The 20,059-nt window shown below is 40.4% G+C and overlaps 2 protein-coding genes across 2 annotated transcripts in view; both read right to left on the bottom strand.

The window, feature by feature from the left end:
• Positions 1 to 667: 667 nt before the first annotated feature.
• LOC137605461 (SPEG neighbor protein-like) lies at positions 668 to 3,160 on the bottom strand. The gene is made up of 5 exons (XM_068330164.1): positions 3,092 to 3,160; positions 2,667 to 2,773; positions 1,899 to 2,206; positions 1,426 to 1,567; positions 668 to 886 (listed from the first exon to the last, which is right to left on the bottom strand). The coding sequence occupies exons 1-5, from the start codon at positions 3,158 to 3,160 to the stop codon at positions 748 to 750; spliced, it is 765 nt and encodes a 254-aa protein (XP_068186265.1). The 3' UTR covers positions 668 to 747.
• A 505-nt stretch (positions 3,161 to 3,665) lies between these two features.
• Positions 3,666 to 20,059, bottom strand: part of spegb (striated muscle enriched protein kinase b) — a 34,758-nt gene continuing 18,364 nt past the window's right edge. The window contains exons 18-41 of the mRNA XM_068330162.1: positions 19,583 to 19,755; positions 19,384 to 19,496; positions 19,048 to 19,216; positions 18,850 to 18,946; positions 18,530 to 18,730; positions 18,297 to 18,354; positions 18,116 to 18,193; positions 17,837 to 18,009; positions 17,711 to 17,737; positions 17,445 to 17,597; positions 16,295 to 16,337; positions 16,084 to 16,152; positions 13,256 to 15,962; positions 13,004 to 13,153; positions 12,105 to 12,221; positions 10,882 to 11,049; positions 10,665 to 10,787; positions 9,427 to 9,591; positions 8,548 to 9,337; positions 8,141 to 8,380; positions 7,753 to 7,976; positions 7,368 to 7,443; positions 6,622 to 6,771; positions 3,666 to 6,505 (exon numbers count right to left, since the gene is read on the bottom strand). Of these exons, the coding sequence (XP_068186263.1) occupies positions 6,250 to 6,505; positions 6,622 to 6,771; positions 7,368 to 7,443; positions 7,753 to 7,976; positions 8,141 to 8,380; positions 8,548 to 9,337; positions 9,427 to 9,591; positions 10,665 to 10,787; positions 10,882 to 11,049; positions 12,105 to 12,221; positions 13,004 to 13,153; positions 13,256 to 15,962; positions 16,084 to 16,152; positions 16,295 to 16,337; positions 17,445 to 17,597; positions 17,711 to 17,737; positions 17,837 to 18,009; positions 18,116 to 18,193; positions 18,297 to 18,354; positions 18,530 to 18,730; positions 18,850 to 18,946; positions 19,048 to 19,216; positions 19,384 to 19,496; positions 19,583 to 19,755 (6,520 nt within the window). The 3' untranslated portion in view covers positions 3,666 to 6,249. The remainder of the gene's footprint in view (positions 6,506 to 6,621; positions 6,772 to 7,367; positions 7,444 to 7,752; positions 7,977 to 8,140; positions 8,381 to 8,547; positions 9,338 to 9,426; positions 9,592 to 10,664; positions 10,788 to 10,881; positions 11,050 to 12,104; positions 12,222 to 13,003; positions 13,154 to 13,255; positions 15,963 to 16,083; positions 16,153 to 16,294; positions 16,338 to 17,444; positions 17,598 to 17,710; positions 17,738 to 17,836; positions 18,010 to 18,115; positions 18,194 to 18,296; positions 18,355 to 18,529; positions 18,731 to 18,849; positions 18,947 to 19,047; positions 19,217 to 19,383; positions 19,497 to 19,582; positions 19,756 to 20,059) is intronic.

Genomic DNA, 20,059 nt, shown 5'->3' with positions numbered 1-20,059 from the left:
CCCGCGAAAACCCTGAATTTAAAATGTTACCCTAACCTACTTGCATAGGTCAAAGATGAAAGCTAGTGCTCTGACTTACTGTCATTGATCAAAGCACTAGCTTTGATTAATGGTCTTACTCACACTGGCCTTCTCCCTCGTCTTTCTATCTTATCCGGTTCCTGAGTACAAAAGTTGAAATTTGACCTTGACCTAGTTTTGTCAGGGTCAAGGTCATCATCTCATTTTCATCCCCTTTTCCACCTGAGTTATTAACTTTTTGTTTCATCTTTCCATCTGCAACGGTTGCAAAGATATTTGGTGGACTAACGGACGGACGAACAAACCCACGAACAAACGGGCAAACACACGAACACTGACAATTACAGTACATCACCGCTTTGAAGCGGGGTGTAATTAATTAATACAAAGTATTCTGCTAATTAGTGGAGGATAAATCAGGAGGCCTAGAGGAAGACCAAAGAGGAGGTTTATGGATTGTAGTGAAAGAGGACATGAAGGTAGTTGGTGTGAGAGAAGAGGATGAGAAGACAGGGTTAGATGGAGGCATTTGATTCGCTGTGGAGACCCCTGAAGGGAAAAGCCCAAAGGAAAAGAAGAAGAAATTAAAAGGACTGCCAGCAAAAAAGTTTACTTTTTATTCAGAGCATAATTGAAGTTACCGGTATGTACATAGATGGTATGGATCAAGTATATTGACTCTTATAGCACAAAGGCTCATCACATCCATGCAGTGGGGATGCTGCATCAGAGGATGTCGACACGAGCAAAGGACTGGTCTGTGCCCAGATTGTTCTCCACAAACACTTCGTATTTGCCAGCGTCAGACAACTTGGCATTTTTGATGGTCAATATTGTGTTTGTGTCTCCAACATCAAAAAATACCCTGAAAGGCAAATGGAGCATCTTAATTATCACAATTGCTTTATGCATATGAATCAATACTTTAATCATCTGTGTAATAATGTTCAGTTTAACCAGATTAAATTTCACTTAAAATAGTTTCTTGAAGAAATACATCATGCTGTTTATACAGTGCGCCCTTGTTACTCGTGGTTGATGCGTTCCAGGAACCGCACGCGAATGACGAATTCTGCGATATAGCAACAAACTATTTATCTTATTATTTATTGTAATTTAAACATTTACGAACCCTCCCCATACTGATATTAAACCACCTTCTACGCTCTTGTCGACTATTTAAAGCACTTTTGTGTCTAATGGAAGTGCATTGTGTTCCCAGACTCATGGAACGTAGCGCACTTCCGGATGCCGTCAGCCAATAGAATAAGCATACCACGTAACTACCTACCAAAAATCTGCAATGAGGTGAAGTTGTGAGTGTTGATGCGCTAATGCGTGAGGGCACACTGTATACTGTAATTCAACTCAGTCTTCAGTTAATTGAAGGTCTGAGGAGCTTACCTGTCATCTTCTTCAATATCATCGCCATCCTTTAGCCAAGCAATATCTGGGGGAGGCTCCCCACTTATTTCAGCTTTAAGTACCACTGTTGTGCTTCTCTTGGCTTTAACATTGCCTGGGCCTTTAGAAACCTTGGCAGGGACTAGGAAAACATAATGCAAACAGTCCATCAGCTATACGACTAATACTACATGACATGACATGACATTAAACATAAAGTTGTATAGGAGACATTAGCAGTCACTAGAGGAACATGAATAGAAAGAAGTCTTGGCATCACACATGTCTGACTAAGAGGTATGACAGATCCATAAATTTATACAGTACTGTGTGTCTCATGTAACATTCAGATGAATGGACATTGTTGAACTCTGACCTTCCAACATTACCAAACTAACAAAATTCAGATATATGCACCATCTGTAAAGTTAATAAACAAGATAAGCAAGTTAAAGTCAACACACAGTACACACCTTCCACCAGAATACAGGCCATTCCATTTGTTTCACCAAATGGATTTTTAATGGTAACACTATATTTTCCCAAATCAGCCAGAACCCCATCTCGGACCACGAGTGCCACAAAATCTGGGTCTTCAAAAACATAGCGGTACTTGGGACCATCCTTCAGCTCTTTGCCATCCTTGTACCAGACAATAAAAGGGTCGGGGAAGGCACTGACTCGGCACTCCAGCTTCGCTGCACTGCCCTCAACAAGAACCACATCTTTGAGCTCCTGTAGGATCTTGGGAGGACCTTTCTCTTGCAGCTCTTTACGTGACCTATTTGAAAAGCACAGTTATGCTAGAATTACCGCAAGTAGTGTTGGTTTCACACTGGTCTTTGAAACACACTAAAGATGTCTATGTCCTGTCATCATCTATCACCATTGCCATTCTTTTTTCTTTTTTTTTTGCTATTTTAGAATTAAATACCTCATGCCTTCCTCCTCTCATGTTCTACTGCAGGTCATTTCTCCCTCTATCATCCCTTTATCTGCTACTTTATTGGCAGCTTCCTGCAACTTTCTGTAACCATCAAAAAGTGATTTCACTCTCTGAACAACACCAAAAAAAAGTTTCCATTTGATCAGTCCAAATTTGAGACTTTTTGTCAGACAATTTTCTCATCTACAGCCATTTATCTGCCTTGTGGGTCACAGGGGAAAAAAAGCTACAAGCAAAAGTTGGGGTACACCCCGGTTAAGACACTGTTCGAAACAGACACTGAACAATATTGTACCTGTGGCCGCGATATGAGGCTTGGATTCGGATAGCAGCCTCCTGGACTTGAGGATCATTAATGTTCAGAGTGCACCCTGGAGGGGGTGCAGCCTTCGCTTTGGACATCTACAGCAACCAGAGCAGGTGAGCAAAACAAGGAATATAGAATTTTACTAAAAAAACTTTTAACATGATTTAACTTTCCCTGCTGATGTTTTGACTTGTACAGAGGAAGTCGTAGACATTTCTGCAACAGTGCATCAAACATGACTCTTTGTCCCAGTAAGTTGACAGTCAGCTGCATGCATTGTAGCGGGACTTTAAAATTGAACTATGAAATGGAAATAGGCACCATTGTTATCACTACTTATTATGTTGATAGATCTTTACCAATAAATTATTACATATTACCCTATGTGCAGTCTTTAATGTCTAATTTTTTACCTCAGTGATCCTCTTGAAGCTGCACTCTACTTCAGATTCACTCGAGTCAGCAAACCTAGACGACCTCATGCTTTATATGTTGAGGTCAGGAGGAGCCTTTTAGGTCCTTGAGGACCAAGAAGAACATCTCATCACACACACGTTACCTTTCCTTCTTTGGATATTATAAAATACTCATTGATTGAAGATGCACAGCACATGTTAGGGAGCTACTTTCCCACCCTTATTAAGCCTTCATATAAAATACTCCTGAGAGTCCTCGGGAGCAGTTAATAGATCTGTTTGTAGTCGAAATGTGAGTCATCCCCGGTGAAAATACACACATAATTGTTGGTTGTCAGGGGTCTTGTGGAAGAAGTTGCCTCAGCCTTAGAACTGAGTTAACTCTTATTTGTTCCTTTACACAGACTAGTGTTTTGGAAAGGATCATATACTGGGCACTACAATCCTACTTTTAGGATGATAGCAATCTTTTTAAACATATTCTGTAATGGAGTATAATTCTTACTAACTAAAATTTTACATAACTAGTTTTCATCTTATGAAACAAAGTCCTCTTTTCTTATTCTTGTATTTGTAATATTTCATTTATTGTTGATAACAACTGTCATGCCTTTTCCATGCCAGATTCTAAAATATCACAAATTTAAAAGCAGATGCTATAACAAATACAGTCACTCAATAAATTAACAAATAGCAAAACGCACACAAAGCGGTCACATTCAGTTACTTAAATAAAGATCTTGCCATTCATTTAATAAACTATTTTCTCTGTGGGTCTAACATCCATCACGAGGCACTGCACCAAATTCACCAAAATACATCAAAGGATCGTAATACAAAATCTGGAGTAATCAATTTCTTTTTCAAAGACCCTGTATGTGTTTCTTTTTATGTGAAAAACAAAGGTAATACTCTATATTGCACCAAGGCTGAGAAGCCAATGCAACATTGCATTCACAAGCTGATATAGCATGTTTAATTCCAGTTTAACACAAGTTACTCTTTGATTAACTTCTACTCTGCATAGTAAAAACTGAGCCAAAATCTAGCAATAGCACAAGAGTAGATAAAACTATTGATGTTGTTACAAAGAATTATGATGTCTTTCATTTATATGCAGATTAAAACATCTCAATACTTTTGAATGTAAGACACCATTTATGTGCTGACTTAGTTAAAGACTCCTCAGTGTCTAATCTTGATTCATTGATGCTTTCATACAAAAACCAGGGGGACTAAATTTGTAAATATCAATACATGTGACAGCAAAATGATCAATGGTTCACATTTGTGCAAATATTTCACATGTTCATTCTCATACTGAATTTTCCTTCTAAAGGAAAATGCAAAATGAAAGAAATAATACAATATTGATATAGAAAAAAATAGAATGAATATATTGAATGATCTGAGTATGACTGATTATGATCAGTGTAGTGTTAAAGTATTTTTTTTGCAACTGACTCTAATATGATACTGTATATTCAAGATTTTGGATTTACAGTCTACAGGAGCTGCAGTGTTGTACATGCATTGAAAGTATATTTTATATTTCATAATCCAGAGTGATGTATGATTTCACCTTGAGGAAACAGTAATGTTCATAATCATTAATGTGATATTTAATGTTAATGTGACCCATTACTTCACTTAATTTATGTTAAAAAAACGTTTTAAAAACTGTCATTTATTTAAACCAAATACAATGTGCCCTCGTTCTTCCAGGAACCACACGCGATTAATGATCTCTGCGATATAACTACTTATCTTACAATTTACAGTAATTTAAACTTTTATGACCCATCCCATAATGATATTAAACCATCTTCTATCTGTGTTACCTTTTCCCACACGCTTATTGATTGTTTAAAGCACTTTTGCGTCTCACACAAGTCCGAGACTCACGGAAAGTATCGCACTTCCAGATGCCGTCAGCCAATAGAATGCGAGTACGGTATCACGTGACTGCCTACCAAAAGTCATAAGCATTGATGCGCGAGGGCGCACTGTAAAGCCAAACATTTTTTCAAAGCAGTACATGTTAGTATTCGAAATTTAGGATGAAACTAATGCAATCAAAAATATTCTAATAAACTTTCTTTGTCAATGAATAGAAGAATTTTTTTGCTGCCTGATTGACTCATCCAACTCAGATCAGTGTAAGTATCTCTAAGTGGAAAACAAACTTGGCCCCTCACACAAAGTGAGAGAGGTAAGTTCATCTAAAAGCCAGTGTATTGATTGTTAGCTTATTTGTGGTGCCAAGCGGCTGACTTAGCCCTGCATGGAGCCACTTATGGTGCAATTATCTTTATTTAAAGCAGAAATGCTAAACTAACAACAAATTCAAAAAAATAAATTCTGCTTTTGAGAGTAAGTTGCTCATTTCTATGTTGTAACACCGTGTCAATGCATTTTTTCCATAGCCCTTGAGGGATATCCCCTTATTTATCTCGAAAGTCAATGAACATTTCAAACATCCCAAAAAAGAAAGTGTAACTGCTACAATCTTGAAAGTTACTGAGGTCCTAGAGCAGTGTAAAAAGTTAGGTGCTTTAACATAAATTAGTTTGATTTAATCTCAAATAAATTTGTAGAGTACAATATGTAGCATTCCTTGCTGGCCGTAGCCCTTTTAAACATAAAAGAACGGACTCCCGTTTAGTAAAAGTAAGAGATTCAAGAATGACATAGCAGAGGGTTTGCATTTGAACTTGTGTTGAGTAGTCTTTTTTTTTTTTAGAATCAAGAACTCAAACAGTAATCTTAGAGCTTTCATGGTTGGTTACTATATGTAACCCCTTTGATTACAATCCAGTTAACAGTAACAAATTTTTCTTTTTTAAAATGTGTTTAAAATTACAAATGTTGAGGTACTAACTTTAAAACAATATCCTGCTTTGTATGAACAGGGTCCACAATAGAAAAAATGTAATCAAGCTCTTCTGAGTGAGAGTTCTTCTCTGTAAAATAATTCTTTTTAGATTCTCTATCCGAACCCGACAAGAATAAAATGTCTCAGTAAGTCACAGCCATTGCTGGTTTCTTCAGGCTTTTTTTCTTCCGAACAAGTTCTTCATCCTGAAAGGACCAGCCCAGCACAAGGCCCAAGGTCTTGACCTGAACTCCCACCAACTGTTTTTGGAAGCCTGTTTTCACTGGTTGACAGGTGTGGTGGGTGACATCGGCACATTTGGCGCGGCTGGGCTGGTGGGAGTTTGCGGTGAACTCTGGTAGGACCTCAGGAGGACTTTGTGCTTTGTGGCCACTGCCTCTCGTCTGCGCTGCTGGTCGGCCAGGAATTCCTTGAGACGTGTAGTTGTAAAGGTGAGAGTCTGCCTGCGAAGGCGCATCAGGTAGGCATCCTGAAGCCAGGAGTTATTGAAGCAGTCCTTGATCGAGGGACGGGCCCTGTTAAAAAATATATTTTAAAATTGGGTAAATTATCAATTTGATCAGTTCAACAATGTTACTTAGACATTCTGTACAGGATGGGAATGACGTCAGATCAATACAATATGGCTTACCAAGGGTAGCTACACAATATCTTCTTAAGAAACAAAGAGGCACTTTGGGACACATTCTGGTAAAGTTTAGAGAGGTCAAACTTTGCTGCCTGGATCCTGGCTTCAGTCTCCTGAGGATCCATTTCCATGAAAGGCGACCGGCCACTCAACCTGGAAGGGAAGAGAAATATGTGTCTTTCACAAAAGTCTGTCTAAGCTTTCAAAACACACACATGCAGTCCTTATGAGTTCATCATGAATGAAATTAATAGCAAGCATTGCGATGTTTATCCAAAATGACAGTACAGTAATCCCTCGCGCATTCGCCCATTGACACGCGCGGCTTCACTACATCGCTGAATTTTAATAGGTAGTCACGTGATACCGTATGCCCATTTTATTGGCTGACGTCATCCGGAAGTGCGCTGCATTCCGTGAGTCTCAGAATGGAGCGCACTTCAGTGAGACACAAACGTGCTATAAACAGTCTATAAGAGTTTGGAAAAGGTAATAAAGATAGAAGGTGGTTGCATATCAGAATGGGGAGGGTTCATTAATGTTTAAATTACCGTAAATAATAAAATAAATTGCTGTATTGCGTAATTTTGTTTTTGTTCCTGGAATACATTAACTGCGAGTAACAAGGGATTACTGTATATAGAAACTCAGCAGACACATTTGCATCATCAGCATGATTACACCTAAAGGACGGTTTTTCTTTTCTACTTAAGGAGGACTTGGGTGAAAGCTGTGAAAGCAGTACTCACATGACAAAAGTCAGTACCCCCACACTCCAGATGTCAGCTGGAGGACCCACAACATCCCCTTTCAACATTTCTGGAGCTGCATGGAGAAGAAAGGACAAATCTACAGGTCTTGATGGCTTTGCAAACTTTAACTTCATCAGATCATAGTCTTTGAACCACAAACAGCATAGTTAGAGGCATTGTCTCCACAAGTAATGACTTGGTGATAAGGGTTGCTTTCTGAAAACTGAATGAGTAGTTTTAGTCACTGATGAAACAGTCAAACAAATGTTCTCTGTGGCCTTGTCACTTAAAATGTTTTACATTACACATAATCATTTGATCAATTGTTTGTATAGAAAGATTAACCAGTGCATCTGTAATCTGACAGTCTCAGCAGCCTTACACATGTACTCCAGTGTTCCAATTGGGGGGCTGAATTGCTTGAGGAAGAGAGGGTTGTAAGATTGAGCACTGCCAAAGTCAATGATCTTGATGACGTTCATGTAGGTGACAATAAGGTTCTCTGGCTTTATGTCCAGGTGGAGAATGCGTCGCGTATGGAGGTAGTCCAGACCCTGAAGGATTTGCACTATGTAGCTCACTACGTCATCCTCTGAGTAACGGAACCTGAAACACACCAAATATAAAAGCTTCTTAGAAGACCCTTAAAAACTTCGTACCAGTTTTTGAATTTTGAAAAAACCCCAACCCATTTCATTCAGAATAAATAGGAAGAACAACCAACTTTATTCAACAACTTCATTCAATGATTTGCAGATATTTTTCTTCACCTATCTATTAGGCTGAAGAGCAGCTCCTTCCCACCACAGTACTCTGAGATCAGCACCAGGTAGCGGGGTGTCACATAAGCTTCATGCAGCGCCATGATCCTGTCATGATGAAGTGACTTGAGGATGTCATATTCCTGCAGCACCTCCTGCTTGCTCTCTGCCTCATACGGAACAATCTTTGCCATAAAAAGGTTGCCGGTGGCATTTTCCCGGCACTCACGGATCACACCAAAACGACCCCTGTGAGGATTAAAGAAGTCAGTGGTTCTTTTCCCATTTGATGTATGTCCAAAATGAGCAGAGAGACAGCGTACAGTACAATCAATCCCTGCTTAAGACAATGCTAGGTTTGGCTGTAGCAGATAAATGTATGGGTTCTTTATGATTAGTCCTTCTGTAATCATTACCTTGCTTTCTCATCCATGAAGGTGTAAGGCTTCTGAGGAACTCCCTGGCGTAAAGATCCCTCTCCAGGCTTACCCAATGGTGTCCTGCGTCCTGAAGGTGTAGTTCGTCCTGATGGCGTGAAACGCCCAGATGGGGTACTGCGACTGTCCCCTCCATGTATCGTAGGAGTTAAGCTCTGCACAACCACCACAGGTGGGGCAAGAGTCACAGGAGTGACCGAAGGGCTGGTGGCTGGTGGGGTGGAGCTGGATTGAGAAGTAACTTGGGCAGTAGCAGCTTGCTTGTACATTGGAACAGATGAGATAGGTTTCCCAATGACAGCTGCAGGTGGGGGCACGGGAGATGGGGGCTTGTTGTTGATGGATTGGACTACATTTACAGGACTTTGAGGTTTTGGTGGCACAATAGGTGGAGGTGACAGTGTGTTTTTGGGTTTGCTCACACTGATGCTGAGAGTAGTCTTAGCTTTAGCTGGTGTGGCTTGGACGGCGGTGGGGGTCTGGACAGGAGCTTCTTGGGATGGGACTGTATTAACGGGCAACGTAGCAGCAGGAAGGCTAGCATCAATCTGAGCAGTGGGTTTGACAGTTACTGGAGAGTCAGAATTAGCCAGAGATTGAACAGGCAGTGACGTTGATGGAGGAATGGTTGTTGCTGTTGCTGCTGTGGTGGATTTATTAGGAGCTGGTTTAATGGGAGGCACTTTCATGGACGACAGCATCACCACTGGGGGAGGAGAAGTTGCAGGGACAGTTTTGACCACCACAGACGCACTAGCTTTTGCTGGTTCTATTGAAAAGAGAAAACAGTAATTTGGCAATATAGAAAATGCGAGAATTCTTTTCAATGCAGTCCAAATTAAATCTTATCTTACATACCTGAGGAATCAAGGCTTACAACTTCTGAAAGGTTGCTGTAGGGGCCCTGGCCAGCTTTATTAACACATGCCACCCTAAACCTGAAGGAAACCCCTGCAGGCAGGTCCACCACATTGTAATAGCAGTCTGCCACCCCCGTAGCCACAATCAACCAGTTGGTTTCACCTATGGAGTCACAATGAGATCAGTATATGTTATTATACTGTATGTATGTAGCATGACTTGATCATTTGATTAAAAGTGCAAAAGTACAAGATAGCTCCAAAATAAATGGGCAGCACACCACTGTAAACTGTTGGCTAAAGCAGTTTTTGTTGTTGTTGTACCTATAGCTATAGGTAGCCCAGTTAGCTGAGAAGTCAGGGATATATCATGGACCATAACCTTCTACGACAGGCAGAGTTACTGGAACTGAACACAGCTTTCAAAGTAGACAGATGTCACTTCGATGACCTCTGATGTGATTTAATGTTTAATAAGCACAATAGCTGAAAGACTAGTTTTTTTCTTCACTATTGTGAGTTTGATTCATTCACTTGAACCAGCGGAAACAATGTATGGAGGGGCTATAAGACTGCAAATTCTATATGTACAAAGTGGTATTGCAATACACCTAAAACTGCTACTAGCTGGTTAGCCTGTCAACCTGAGTGTTCCGTGGGATCCATCCGGTAATAGTTTTGTAAATGATTACAGACGCTCCTCAACTTCCGTTTTAGTTACGTTCTGAACAGCCAAACGTAATGTGAAAATGAACGTAAGTTGTTACTGTACGTTCCAGTAATGTGTGTCCATTCATACTGTATGTACATCCATAAATTCTATTACCATATCTTATAAAACACCGCTTCTTTTGACTACCGCTATCACTTGTAGACTTACACTTTTGACCAACCATATTTGCTTCGGGTTACAAATACGCAAAACAATGTACTGTATATGTAAACACAGAGATCACAGATATGATGTCTTAACACAAGGGGAACACACGATGAACTGGGTAGATGCAAGACACATTCAGTCTGTCGATTGTGCCATGTAAACAATGGACACAGTGTCAAACGTAAGATCGTTTGAATGTCTCGTACTACGGAGAGCGTGCTAAACTCAAAAATTCACTCACAAAAACATTTTTTTACAAAATTATTTTGCAGTCAGTTCAAACGTAAAACCGAAAAAAAAAAAAAGTAAAACGAATGAACGTAAGTAGAGGAGCGTCTGTATTAGTAAATACCAACCCTCTGTTCTCCTTTCCAAGGAGTATGTGCATGGGGCCATGGTGTCCGAGGGTCTCCACAGTACCAAGGCTGTGTTGTTGTACTTCTGAGGTATTTCAGGGGTCCCAGGTCGATTGGGCAGACCTGTGATGAATCCATATGACTTATATATTTATTCATACAATTTACACCAAGTGTTAGATTCTTACATTCAGCTGATGTATTTCTCAGTACTTACGAGCGAGGGATATTGTGCAAGAGCTGGACACAGAGGCCAGAGGGTTTGTAGCAACACACTCATAGACCCCTGCGTCCTTTTTGGTGGTCTGCATAATCATCAGCAGCTGTCGACCATCGGGGCAGGCGATCATGTTCATTCTGGCATCAATCTCCAACGGCCTCTTATCTGAGCAAACATACATACATACAAGGAAATGGTTCTGATAATTCAAATTCACGATTACTGTACACTCATTATTATTTATGAGGAAAAATAAAGATAAAGAAATTCTCAGGGAAATCATCGGTACGATTAAAACATTTCTGTAAGAAATGATCAGACCCGCATCTCTTCCAACTTTCAACAAGCGCAGACACATTCCTCTATGTCTCCTGTTTTTTCCCTAACTCTCATTCTTCTTTTGTCTTATCTGGAGAACTCCCTTCTGCACTGTCTTTTCAAAACCATCTGGACCAATTATGGAATTGAAAAGATGGGAACTCAAGTCAACTGATAAAATCATTTCGACAAGGAATGCTGGTCTGGGAGAACCTATCTGTCCTGATGGGACATCTGTTGCTGGCTACATATAGGACTCTTGGGAGATGTGGAAAGCCATGTGCCTGGTGATTCTTTCCGTGGAGGATATTGAATATCTTTATCTGTTTGGATTAATGACAGCGTGGCTTCTGCACCAGCATTTCCCTGGTGTATCAAAAAATTGGAATCACATCAGTAGATCAAGAAGTCCAAAGGCTGATCGCCTTGTTAGGTGAGATAGGCCAGGTGGGTACAAAGACTGTGGTAATAACTACCAAATGGATAACATCTTGAGGGAGCTCACTGCTCTGCACGGGGTAGTGGGAAAGTGGGGAGCCTGACCGAACAGGACTGAATTGACTATGTCTCTCGAATCCAAAGCCATTTCCCCCCTCTATTCTTGCACCCCAAAGTTATCAGTCAGTAGATAACAAGAAAGTCATCCTGAGGATACAATGATGAGAGGCGGTCTCTCCCTTCCCTGACACCTGTTGACTCTTTGGCAGTCTCATCTAGACATCCAACACAACACAAAAACATAAACACTGGACATTTTTTGGAAAGAATGTGTCGGTGTACTATTGACAATATGTAATATATGTTTTCATTGCATCATAATTATTGCAATTATTGCAATCAGCACCCTGAAAAACTGTGAGGCCATCAGTTCAGTAATACTGATCACTACTATAATTATTTACCTTTTATCCATTTGACGTGTGGGTGGGGGCTGCCTGCGGGCAGGCAGCTGAGCGTGACTGGATCTCCCTCCAGCAGGACATGATCCCGCAGCTTGATGTGGAATACTGGAGGGAAATCTGGGAAATAGATTTGGCGATATTATACCTAAACTGAATATTGGTCAAATGGAATCATGGTACTTCTATCTGAACAGCAACTTGAAAGCTTATTATTTGTGCAGTCCATTGCATTTTAGTTGTAGGCAGGGACAGTGAGTGGCTATACTAGTATGTCAGCAACATAAGAGGAGGTCAGGAGATAGTACAAGAAAAAACAAACAATTTTGATGGCTGGGCGGATCAAAGACAGGATACTGAGTCAGGTGAGTTATTTTAAGCTACATCATGTATCCTGGTAATGTACTTCTGGAGACTAAATGTAAAAAAAACCCCTCAATCTTATTCAACATTAATCCTGGATTTCCCGTCACTGGTTATCTATTACGATCATTTATTTTGTTTAAGGAACTTTCTCATGTATTACTTTAGAAGTCTCTGACCATTAACTGACATTTAGTTATTTGCGTTTTTTCATATGGCCACATGTTACATACGAAGGCAAAGCCAAAAGCCTGTTCACTCAACATAAAGATGGGAAACTAAAAGAATCAACTGCTATGTCACCGACACTCTCATATCCCCTGATTACCTGGTAGCTGCAAAATTATTAGGTATAAAGGAGGGCCAGGTTTAGATGTTCATTCATTCATGACTCATTTCACCAAGACAAGTTAATTGACAGTTGAGTTATTTTCAACAGGGAGACATGATTGGAAAAGATTGAATATCACCCCAGAAACATTTACTACAGTATTACTTTAATCTGAGAAAATCATGGTCTTTTCATTTGAACTCTTTACCAGATGCCAGTTTGGAGTACTGGCGTGACCGTAGGAAACTATTTTCTCTGGAGATTGCTGTTGGTATGTCAGGTTGTGATACTGTTTTGTCCCTTTTCCCTCTGGTCAGGCCCCATCGATCCCAGCGGGATCTACGCTCAACCTCCAAACCTTAGTAAGAAAAACAAACAACTGCAATGATCATCAGAAATTTCAGAAAATATAATTCACAATAACCACATTCAATAAGGTGCATAAGTGATTGCTTCCTACCCTTTGCTGTGTCTGACTTGAGGCTGGACATGGAGTCTAGTGACTCTGATGAAGCACCATTACTAGCCTGAGACACCAATTGGTTCTGAGGAACACTTGGAACCTTCATAGCACGGCTCTCTGATGTTGAACGACGGAGCATGGAGAGAATGGGTGTCCGCTTGTTTTCTTTGTCTTCCAATGCTCTCCTTTCCTCTGAGTAACTACGAATTCTTGTGGAGATACCGGCCACTGTAGATTCTATCTTTCTACGCATTGCCAACACTGGTGATTCGTTAGGTTTCTTTTGCTCCTTTTCATCTTGTTCCCCCATTGTGTCAATTTCACCATCCATCCGTGTCATCTCTACTTCCTTCTTATCCTGTGACCCCCTTCGGCCAAGAGTCCATGAAACCCTTCGTCTTGAGGAAACTGAATCATCTTCTTTGGTCATTTCAATCTTGCGCTCAGTAGATGGGGTTCTCTTTAGGCGCATAGAGAGCCTTCTCATAAAGCCTTGGTCCCTTTGAGCTTCACGGAGATCCTGGACTGACTTTGATTTCTCTTCAAGTCTTCTCTGTGCTAATTCCAATGGTGCACCAACTGGCCCAGGTCTGTATACCTCTTCACCTGACTCTTGAGAATCTGATTGAAACACTTGTGGTTTTTCCTCATTTTTTGACCTTGACAGAAACTTTAGACTTCTAGACAGGGAAGACTCACGTTTTTTGAAGCGGGCTTCAAATACTTCCTCAGAGCTAATGTCCTCAAAGTCCGCTCCTGCTGAGATCTCTTGAGAGTAATGTGTGGGAGTCTTTGGTGGACTAGGTTCTTTAGATATCATTTCTGGTGAAGCTACCCTAGAGTACACAGCGGGGTGCTCAGTGGTTGACAAGACAATTGGTTTTGGTGGACCAGGCACAGCAGAGGACATGCCAGCAGGTGATGTGGGTAAAGATATTTCAGTTGAGATGGAGGATGGCAAAGTGGGTGGAACAACTATGGTTATGGAGGGGTCTAACTGTTGCTGATTGAGAGGTTGAACTGAAGGGACCATGATTGTCTGCATGATACTGGCATATGCTGAAGTCCTTCCATCTGGGAGAACAACTCGAGTAGGAAGTGAGGGTGTGACATAAGTTGACACAACATTTGGGGGATTGGAGTACTCTGTTGTTGGTTTCATTATAACGGAGCTTGTCGTTATGATCATATCAGAAGATCGAGAAGGCGCATTTCCATCCTCATCTACTTTTTTGACTTCTTCTTTGTCTTTAACGTTTTGTTCAGCATTAACAACTGCTTCTCCTTGCCTCATAACCTCTTCTTTTTCGTCTCCCTCTTTTGGTCTGTCTTCCTCCATTTCTTCATCTAAGGCAGAGCTTTGGACCACATTAGGCGGTGTAGGAACTATTTGATCCATAAGCTCTGATTCAATCATTGGTTCTTCTGATACGCTCATGTCTTTCTCTGAGAAACCACTTGTACTGGATCTCTCGTCAAAATTATCTGTAGTCACTCCATTCATCTTGTCATTCCTAGTCTCATCTGGCTTTATCTCTTTGTCCATAAATGATTCCTCACTCCCCGTTTTAGTTGGACTTTCCTGGACAGCAGATTCTGGTGGTTTTGGGGAAGGCTCCCTGGGAGTTACAGGACGTGAATCTAGTTTGATTTGCTCAGTCAGTGCAGACATAGATATAGCCTCCTTGAGTCTTCTCTCCTCAACCTGTGCCAAGGGGATCTCCAAGGGAGCTCCTGACCGACGGTGTAAAGCTATGGGCTCTGAATCACCCTGACTGAAAGAAGCAGCTTTACGCAAAACTTTGGGCTTTGGAACTTCGTCTCTTGCGGAATCACTGGATGCAGCTCTAGTGAGTGGAGGAGGGCCCAAACGAGCAGAACGAGAGTAGCGATCTGATGGTATTGCCCGTTTTTCATCTCCCATTCCTAAGGTTTCCAACAGGGGTCCTCTCAGTCCGCTCATCTTATTGTCCACAGAACCACCCCGAAGCAGACGCTGTCTCATCAACTCCAGCTTCAGAGCATAGTCCTCTTGACTCATCTTGGCAGTTCCTGGGCTGGTGCTCCTCCTTGGTAGTTCCATGGACACAGCTTTTTTTAGAACTCTCCTGCCATCCTCTTGATTTCCTTCTCCATCTCCCTCTTCAGGTGTAATCCGAAGCAACAATGCACTGTCAGCTGAACCTCCACGTCTCAGCTCTCCTCTTCGTCGTCCGCCCTCTGGTTGGTCTGACTCCATACTTGAACCCCTTCGAAGTGGTTTTCTTGCAACCTCTGACTTTTGCGGTAATTCAGCAGGTGATTCTTGATCTGAGGAACCCCTGTCATTGTCCGGTGATGACCTTTTCCGTTGGCGGCTTTTACCCATTACTTCAACCCCTTCTTTATCATTTTGTGTAGTATCACACTCCATTGCCTCCTGGTTTGGAGCAGGAGACCCTTTACCATCCTGCTGTCCAGAGTCCTGCTCATTAGTCTGTATGTCATTCAAGGACATCCTTGATCCAGAGAATTCCATGTTAAGTGGCATTGGAATAAATGGCAGTTCATCAATGTCTTCATCAGAATCAGAGGATGATGATGGTAAAGGTGAACCTTCTTTAAGGTGCCTGGGAATGGCAATAGATGTATGGCTAGAGGAATCATTTAACAACTCAGGTATGGACCTCATAACCATTTTTGATTTGTAACTGATCAGTGAACGCTATAAAAGAGAAAATACAACACAGAAAAATATGTGAAAAGCATGCACCCACATAACTATGTGAGGCATTCTGTACAAAATGATCCACAGAAAATTAGAATCAAAATCAAATAACCCTCACCTGCCATTTTCTGCGAGATACAAACTTTCTCAGTGCTTCCGTGCTGATGGCCTTCCCCTTGCTAAGTGTCTGTATAATGAATAGATGTTAAAAATTATAAAAGGAAATTTAGAATGTGACCATGCTCATTTTTGTTAAGTATAATTTAACTGAGTAGCATTTTCAAAAACAGATACAAACTGTTCCATAAATTCTACTGGCCAAGTCTTACCTTGAACCAGGGGTGTCGGAGACATTCTCGAGTATCTGGTCTCCTAGACAAACAATGTGGCATATTTCAATCTTCAAATGTTTTTGCCATATTAAATACACAAATCTTCTTTACATATTTAACTGATATGTAAATATTATATATATATAATCTTTACATATATATATATATATACTGTATATTGTCATGTGGTGGGCAAAAGACAAATACTAATGTCGAGGTGAAACTTGTGATTTTAATGACATGGATATGGATAGTTATGACATGGATAATTATTTTATAACTATCTGCAAGCTTTTCAAGTGCATAACTATGCATAAATTTGTATTGATGTATACCAGGTCACATAGTAAATAATATAAGTAAAATTCTGAAAATGCATTGAAAACATTTGATACAATATTAAAAATTGTGATACACAGAGCACACATCACATCCATACTGTTACCATTTACATATTTTCAAAAATAATTTTAATTAACTGATGTGTGTTAAATACAAACTCATTGTCTAAACAAAGATTGCTGCAACCCATTAAATTTGCAGAGCACAAACCCCAACCTCCACTCAGAATTCTGTCTATGATGCAATTCTGCTATATGTGTGCATAAACTGTTTTTCTATGAGTATTCCAGTGAAATCAACATGTAGTTGTGCATGGCTGAAAACACAACCTTCACTTATGACTCCCTGGAAGTGTGTGATGATTTCTGCAAAGACCCTGTGTGTGCTTGTGATTCATTGTGGTTACTACTGTAACATACAGTAGGTTACATTGCATACATCTTTCTCCTGTGGTCTGCCAATGTCATGCATGTATGAAAAGCTATGCATACATGTTTAGTGTTCACTGCATGTGAGTGCAGCACCCACTGGTTCATATTTATACTTTCAGGTTTAACAATTTTGTCGACACTCGCCCACCACTGCTTCATCAAGCCAGAGAGGAGGGGGTCAAAGCACAACTGAATTTTGCTCATTCAAAGAGCAAAGAGCAAAAACGCGTGTCTACAACATGACTGGAGTTTCATGAAAATTTAGCCAGCAGGTTTTAGAAAATTCTGCTATTAATCATAAACACACCAAAAGATGTGCACTGAAAACATAAACTCTGGTTTAATCAAGATGGAGATACAGGGATATTACTCACAGCCTGTCTGCTACCAGCAGCTTGATGATGAACCCTTTAGCCTCTTTGCAAAGCTCAGCAAACATGCTTTCCTCGAAGGCCACGTTATAGTTCCTGATGTTCAGCACTGAGCTGCGGTCATTCTCTCCAGCAAAAGGAGAAACTCCTGTCAGACTGATTATAGAGAGAAATACTTGAGAAGCCTGTTAACCGTTCTCAAAGGCTAACAGTTAAGAATGTTCATCAATCTGGAAAACATCTACTAACGAAATATATATTTTACGCACCACAGATATGCAATAACTCCAACTGGCCTATGAAAATAAAACATCAAATTAGAATAAAGCAGCAGCTCAAAAAATGTAAACAACCAAAACAAAAAAAACCAATAGTTGATTTGAAGAGATTGCTACCAGATGTCTGAGGCTTTGGACACAGGGGTCTGATTGACAATTTCTGGTGAAACAAATTCTGGTGTGCCATATTTGCAATACTGAGCCTCATCAGGTGTGAACTCTACGGCATTGCCGAAGTCACAGATCCGGATCTGATCGCCATGGGGATCTGCCATTAGGATGTTATCAGGCTGAGGAGAGGAAAAGTCATTGATGCTGCATCATATCCACCACCACATATACAAAAATAAAATAGTTCCTGAGAGGAAAGCAAAGATGTTAGCATGAATGTCCCACCTTAATGTCAAGATGAATGATGTTTAGATGATGAAGATAGTCCACTCCTTCAAGCAGCTGTCTAATACATGAACGTACCTGGTGAAAACCAAAACACAAACATACCTACTTAATAAGCTATACATTACAGTAACGTTTCAAGCACAATAATAACTGTGAAGCTTGAAAACACAGGACTCACATCAGACTCCATCATTGTAGATTTCTTTGAAAATCTGTCAAGCAGCTCCTCGTGGCATCTTTAAAGCTTAATTAAGGCTGGGACTTCAGATTAGTTGAACACAAAATGTTAGCCATTAAACCTTTCATAATAACACATAACTTACAAGAAAGTAAGAAAAAGTGAAAAAGAAAATCATAGAAAATCACCCTCAAGTGACATTGCATCCACCACCTAGTGCATAACAAGGATACATTTCAGTGATGATAATGACTGCATTCTTTTTCTCAAAGGCATCGTGAAAGTAAAGCACTCTCTCGTGGTCCAGCCTAGAAAGCATATTCATCTCTCTCAGAGCAGATGCTTTCTTCTTGGACCGTGTGGACACACATTTTGCAGCATACTCCCTTTTGCCGATCTTCTGGGTCACACGTTTCACATAAGAAAATGCACCTCTGCAGGAATAAATTCAGGACATAAAATTCAACCTTACTTTGAATAAGAAAATAGATTTTACTCAAAAGAGCCATAAGCTCCATTAAGGATTACAAATGTTCACTTGGTAATGGCTCACCTTCCAATTTCTTTGTGGATGTCATAGTGGTCAGTTAGTCTGCGCATTTTTCTGAGAATAGTTTCCTCATCATCCATTGGATCCTCTTTACTTTTAGCTGAGGAAATAAGCAAATTTTAGATAGTTAAAGGGAAATTTAGAAATTATTCCAAGAAAACTGAGCTGTTCATGTCTAACGACTTCTTATTGGTCTCTCACACTCATGAATGGTAAGTTCTGCTTTACAGGACACAGATCCCACCAAATTCCTGGCAGTACAGGTGTAAACTCCAGAGTCCTCTGGCCGAGCGTTCAGGACCACCAGGGAACATTCATTATCATCATACACAAATGTGTAGTGACTGCTCTCTGACAGAAGGATGTCATTCTGAAAGCAAATACAGTAAGTTTTGGCAAGTTCTCCCAAAATTTCTTGATAAGAAAAAATTGTCTTGGTAAATACTCTCTTTAAAAGTCTTGTACATGGAGAACTTCTGATTGTCTGAAGAAAAATATCCTGAAAAACTACATTTGACTGCTAAATAAGATAAAAACCTTGAACCAGAGGATATCAGGAATGGGTTTGCCTTCCACAACCACAGCAAAACGAGGTGTCTCCCCAACACAAACGTCCAAATCCTCCATGATAGTTTCGAATGTTGGTGGAGCTGGAGATAATTATAAAATACCAACGTGAGATAGGTAGGTAATAGGTATGAAGGTAGCTCAGCAGGTGGGTAGATGTAACACCTACCTGCCATCTCTACACTGAAGGCACAGCTGTCATTGCCGTATTTGTTGGAGGCCAGAAACACCATTTCTCCAACATCAGAAGTCTTGACTTTACACAGTTTAAGCATGTGCTGGTCATCATCTGGCATTGACATCTCATACAGGCCTGGCTTGCTGGACAGGATGGCACCTCTCCTGTAATGAAGGGTATAACAAATTACAGAATGAAGAACAGTGGATCCTCATTAAAACATCCATAATTTGTGAATATGCATTTCATTTCAGAATTTTTTCAAAAGACACAAAGTCTTCCGTAGTTTACTTGCACGTTCACTACCAAATTGCTTGGGAAGGGGAAAAGGTTCTAAAAGACATGAAAACTCCAGCAGCACTTGCAGTGTCACGTATTTCTGAAACTATTACTGGAGTTTTCACTTCTTTGAGACTGAAGTGTAAAATCACAGTGTGTGACCAAAATGCTTGTAATTTCCACATCACA

Source organism: Antennarius striatus, chromosome 12 (genome assembly GCF_040054535.1).
Source record: "Antennarius striatus isolate MH-2024 chromosome 12, ASM4005453v1, whole genome shotgun sequence".
NCBI lineage: Eukaryota > Metazoa > Chordata > Actinopteri > Lophiiformes > Antennariidae > Antennarius > Antennarius striatus.
The sequence above is the reverse complement of the archived record's forward strand: the minus strand, read 5'-3'. Positions and strand labels throughout refer to the sequence as shown.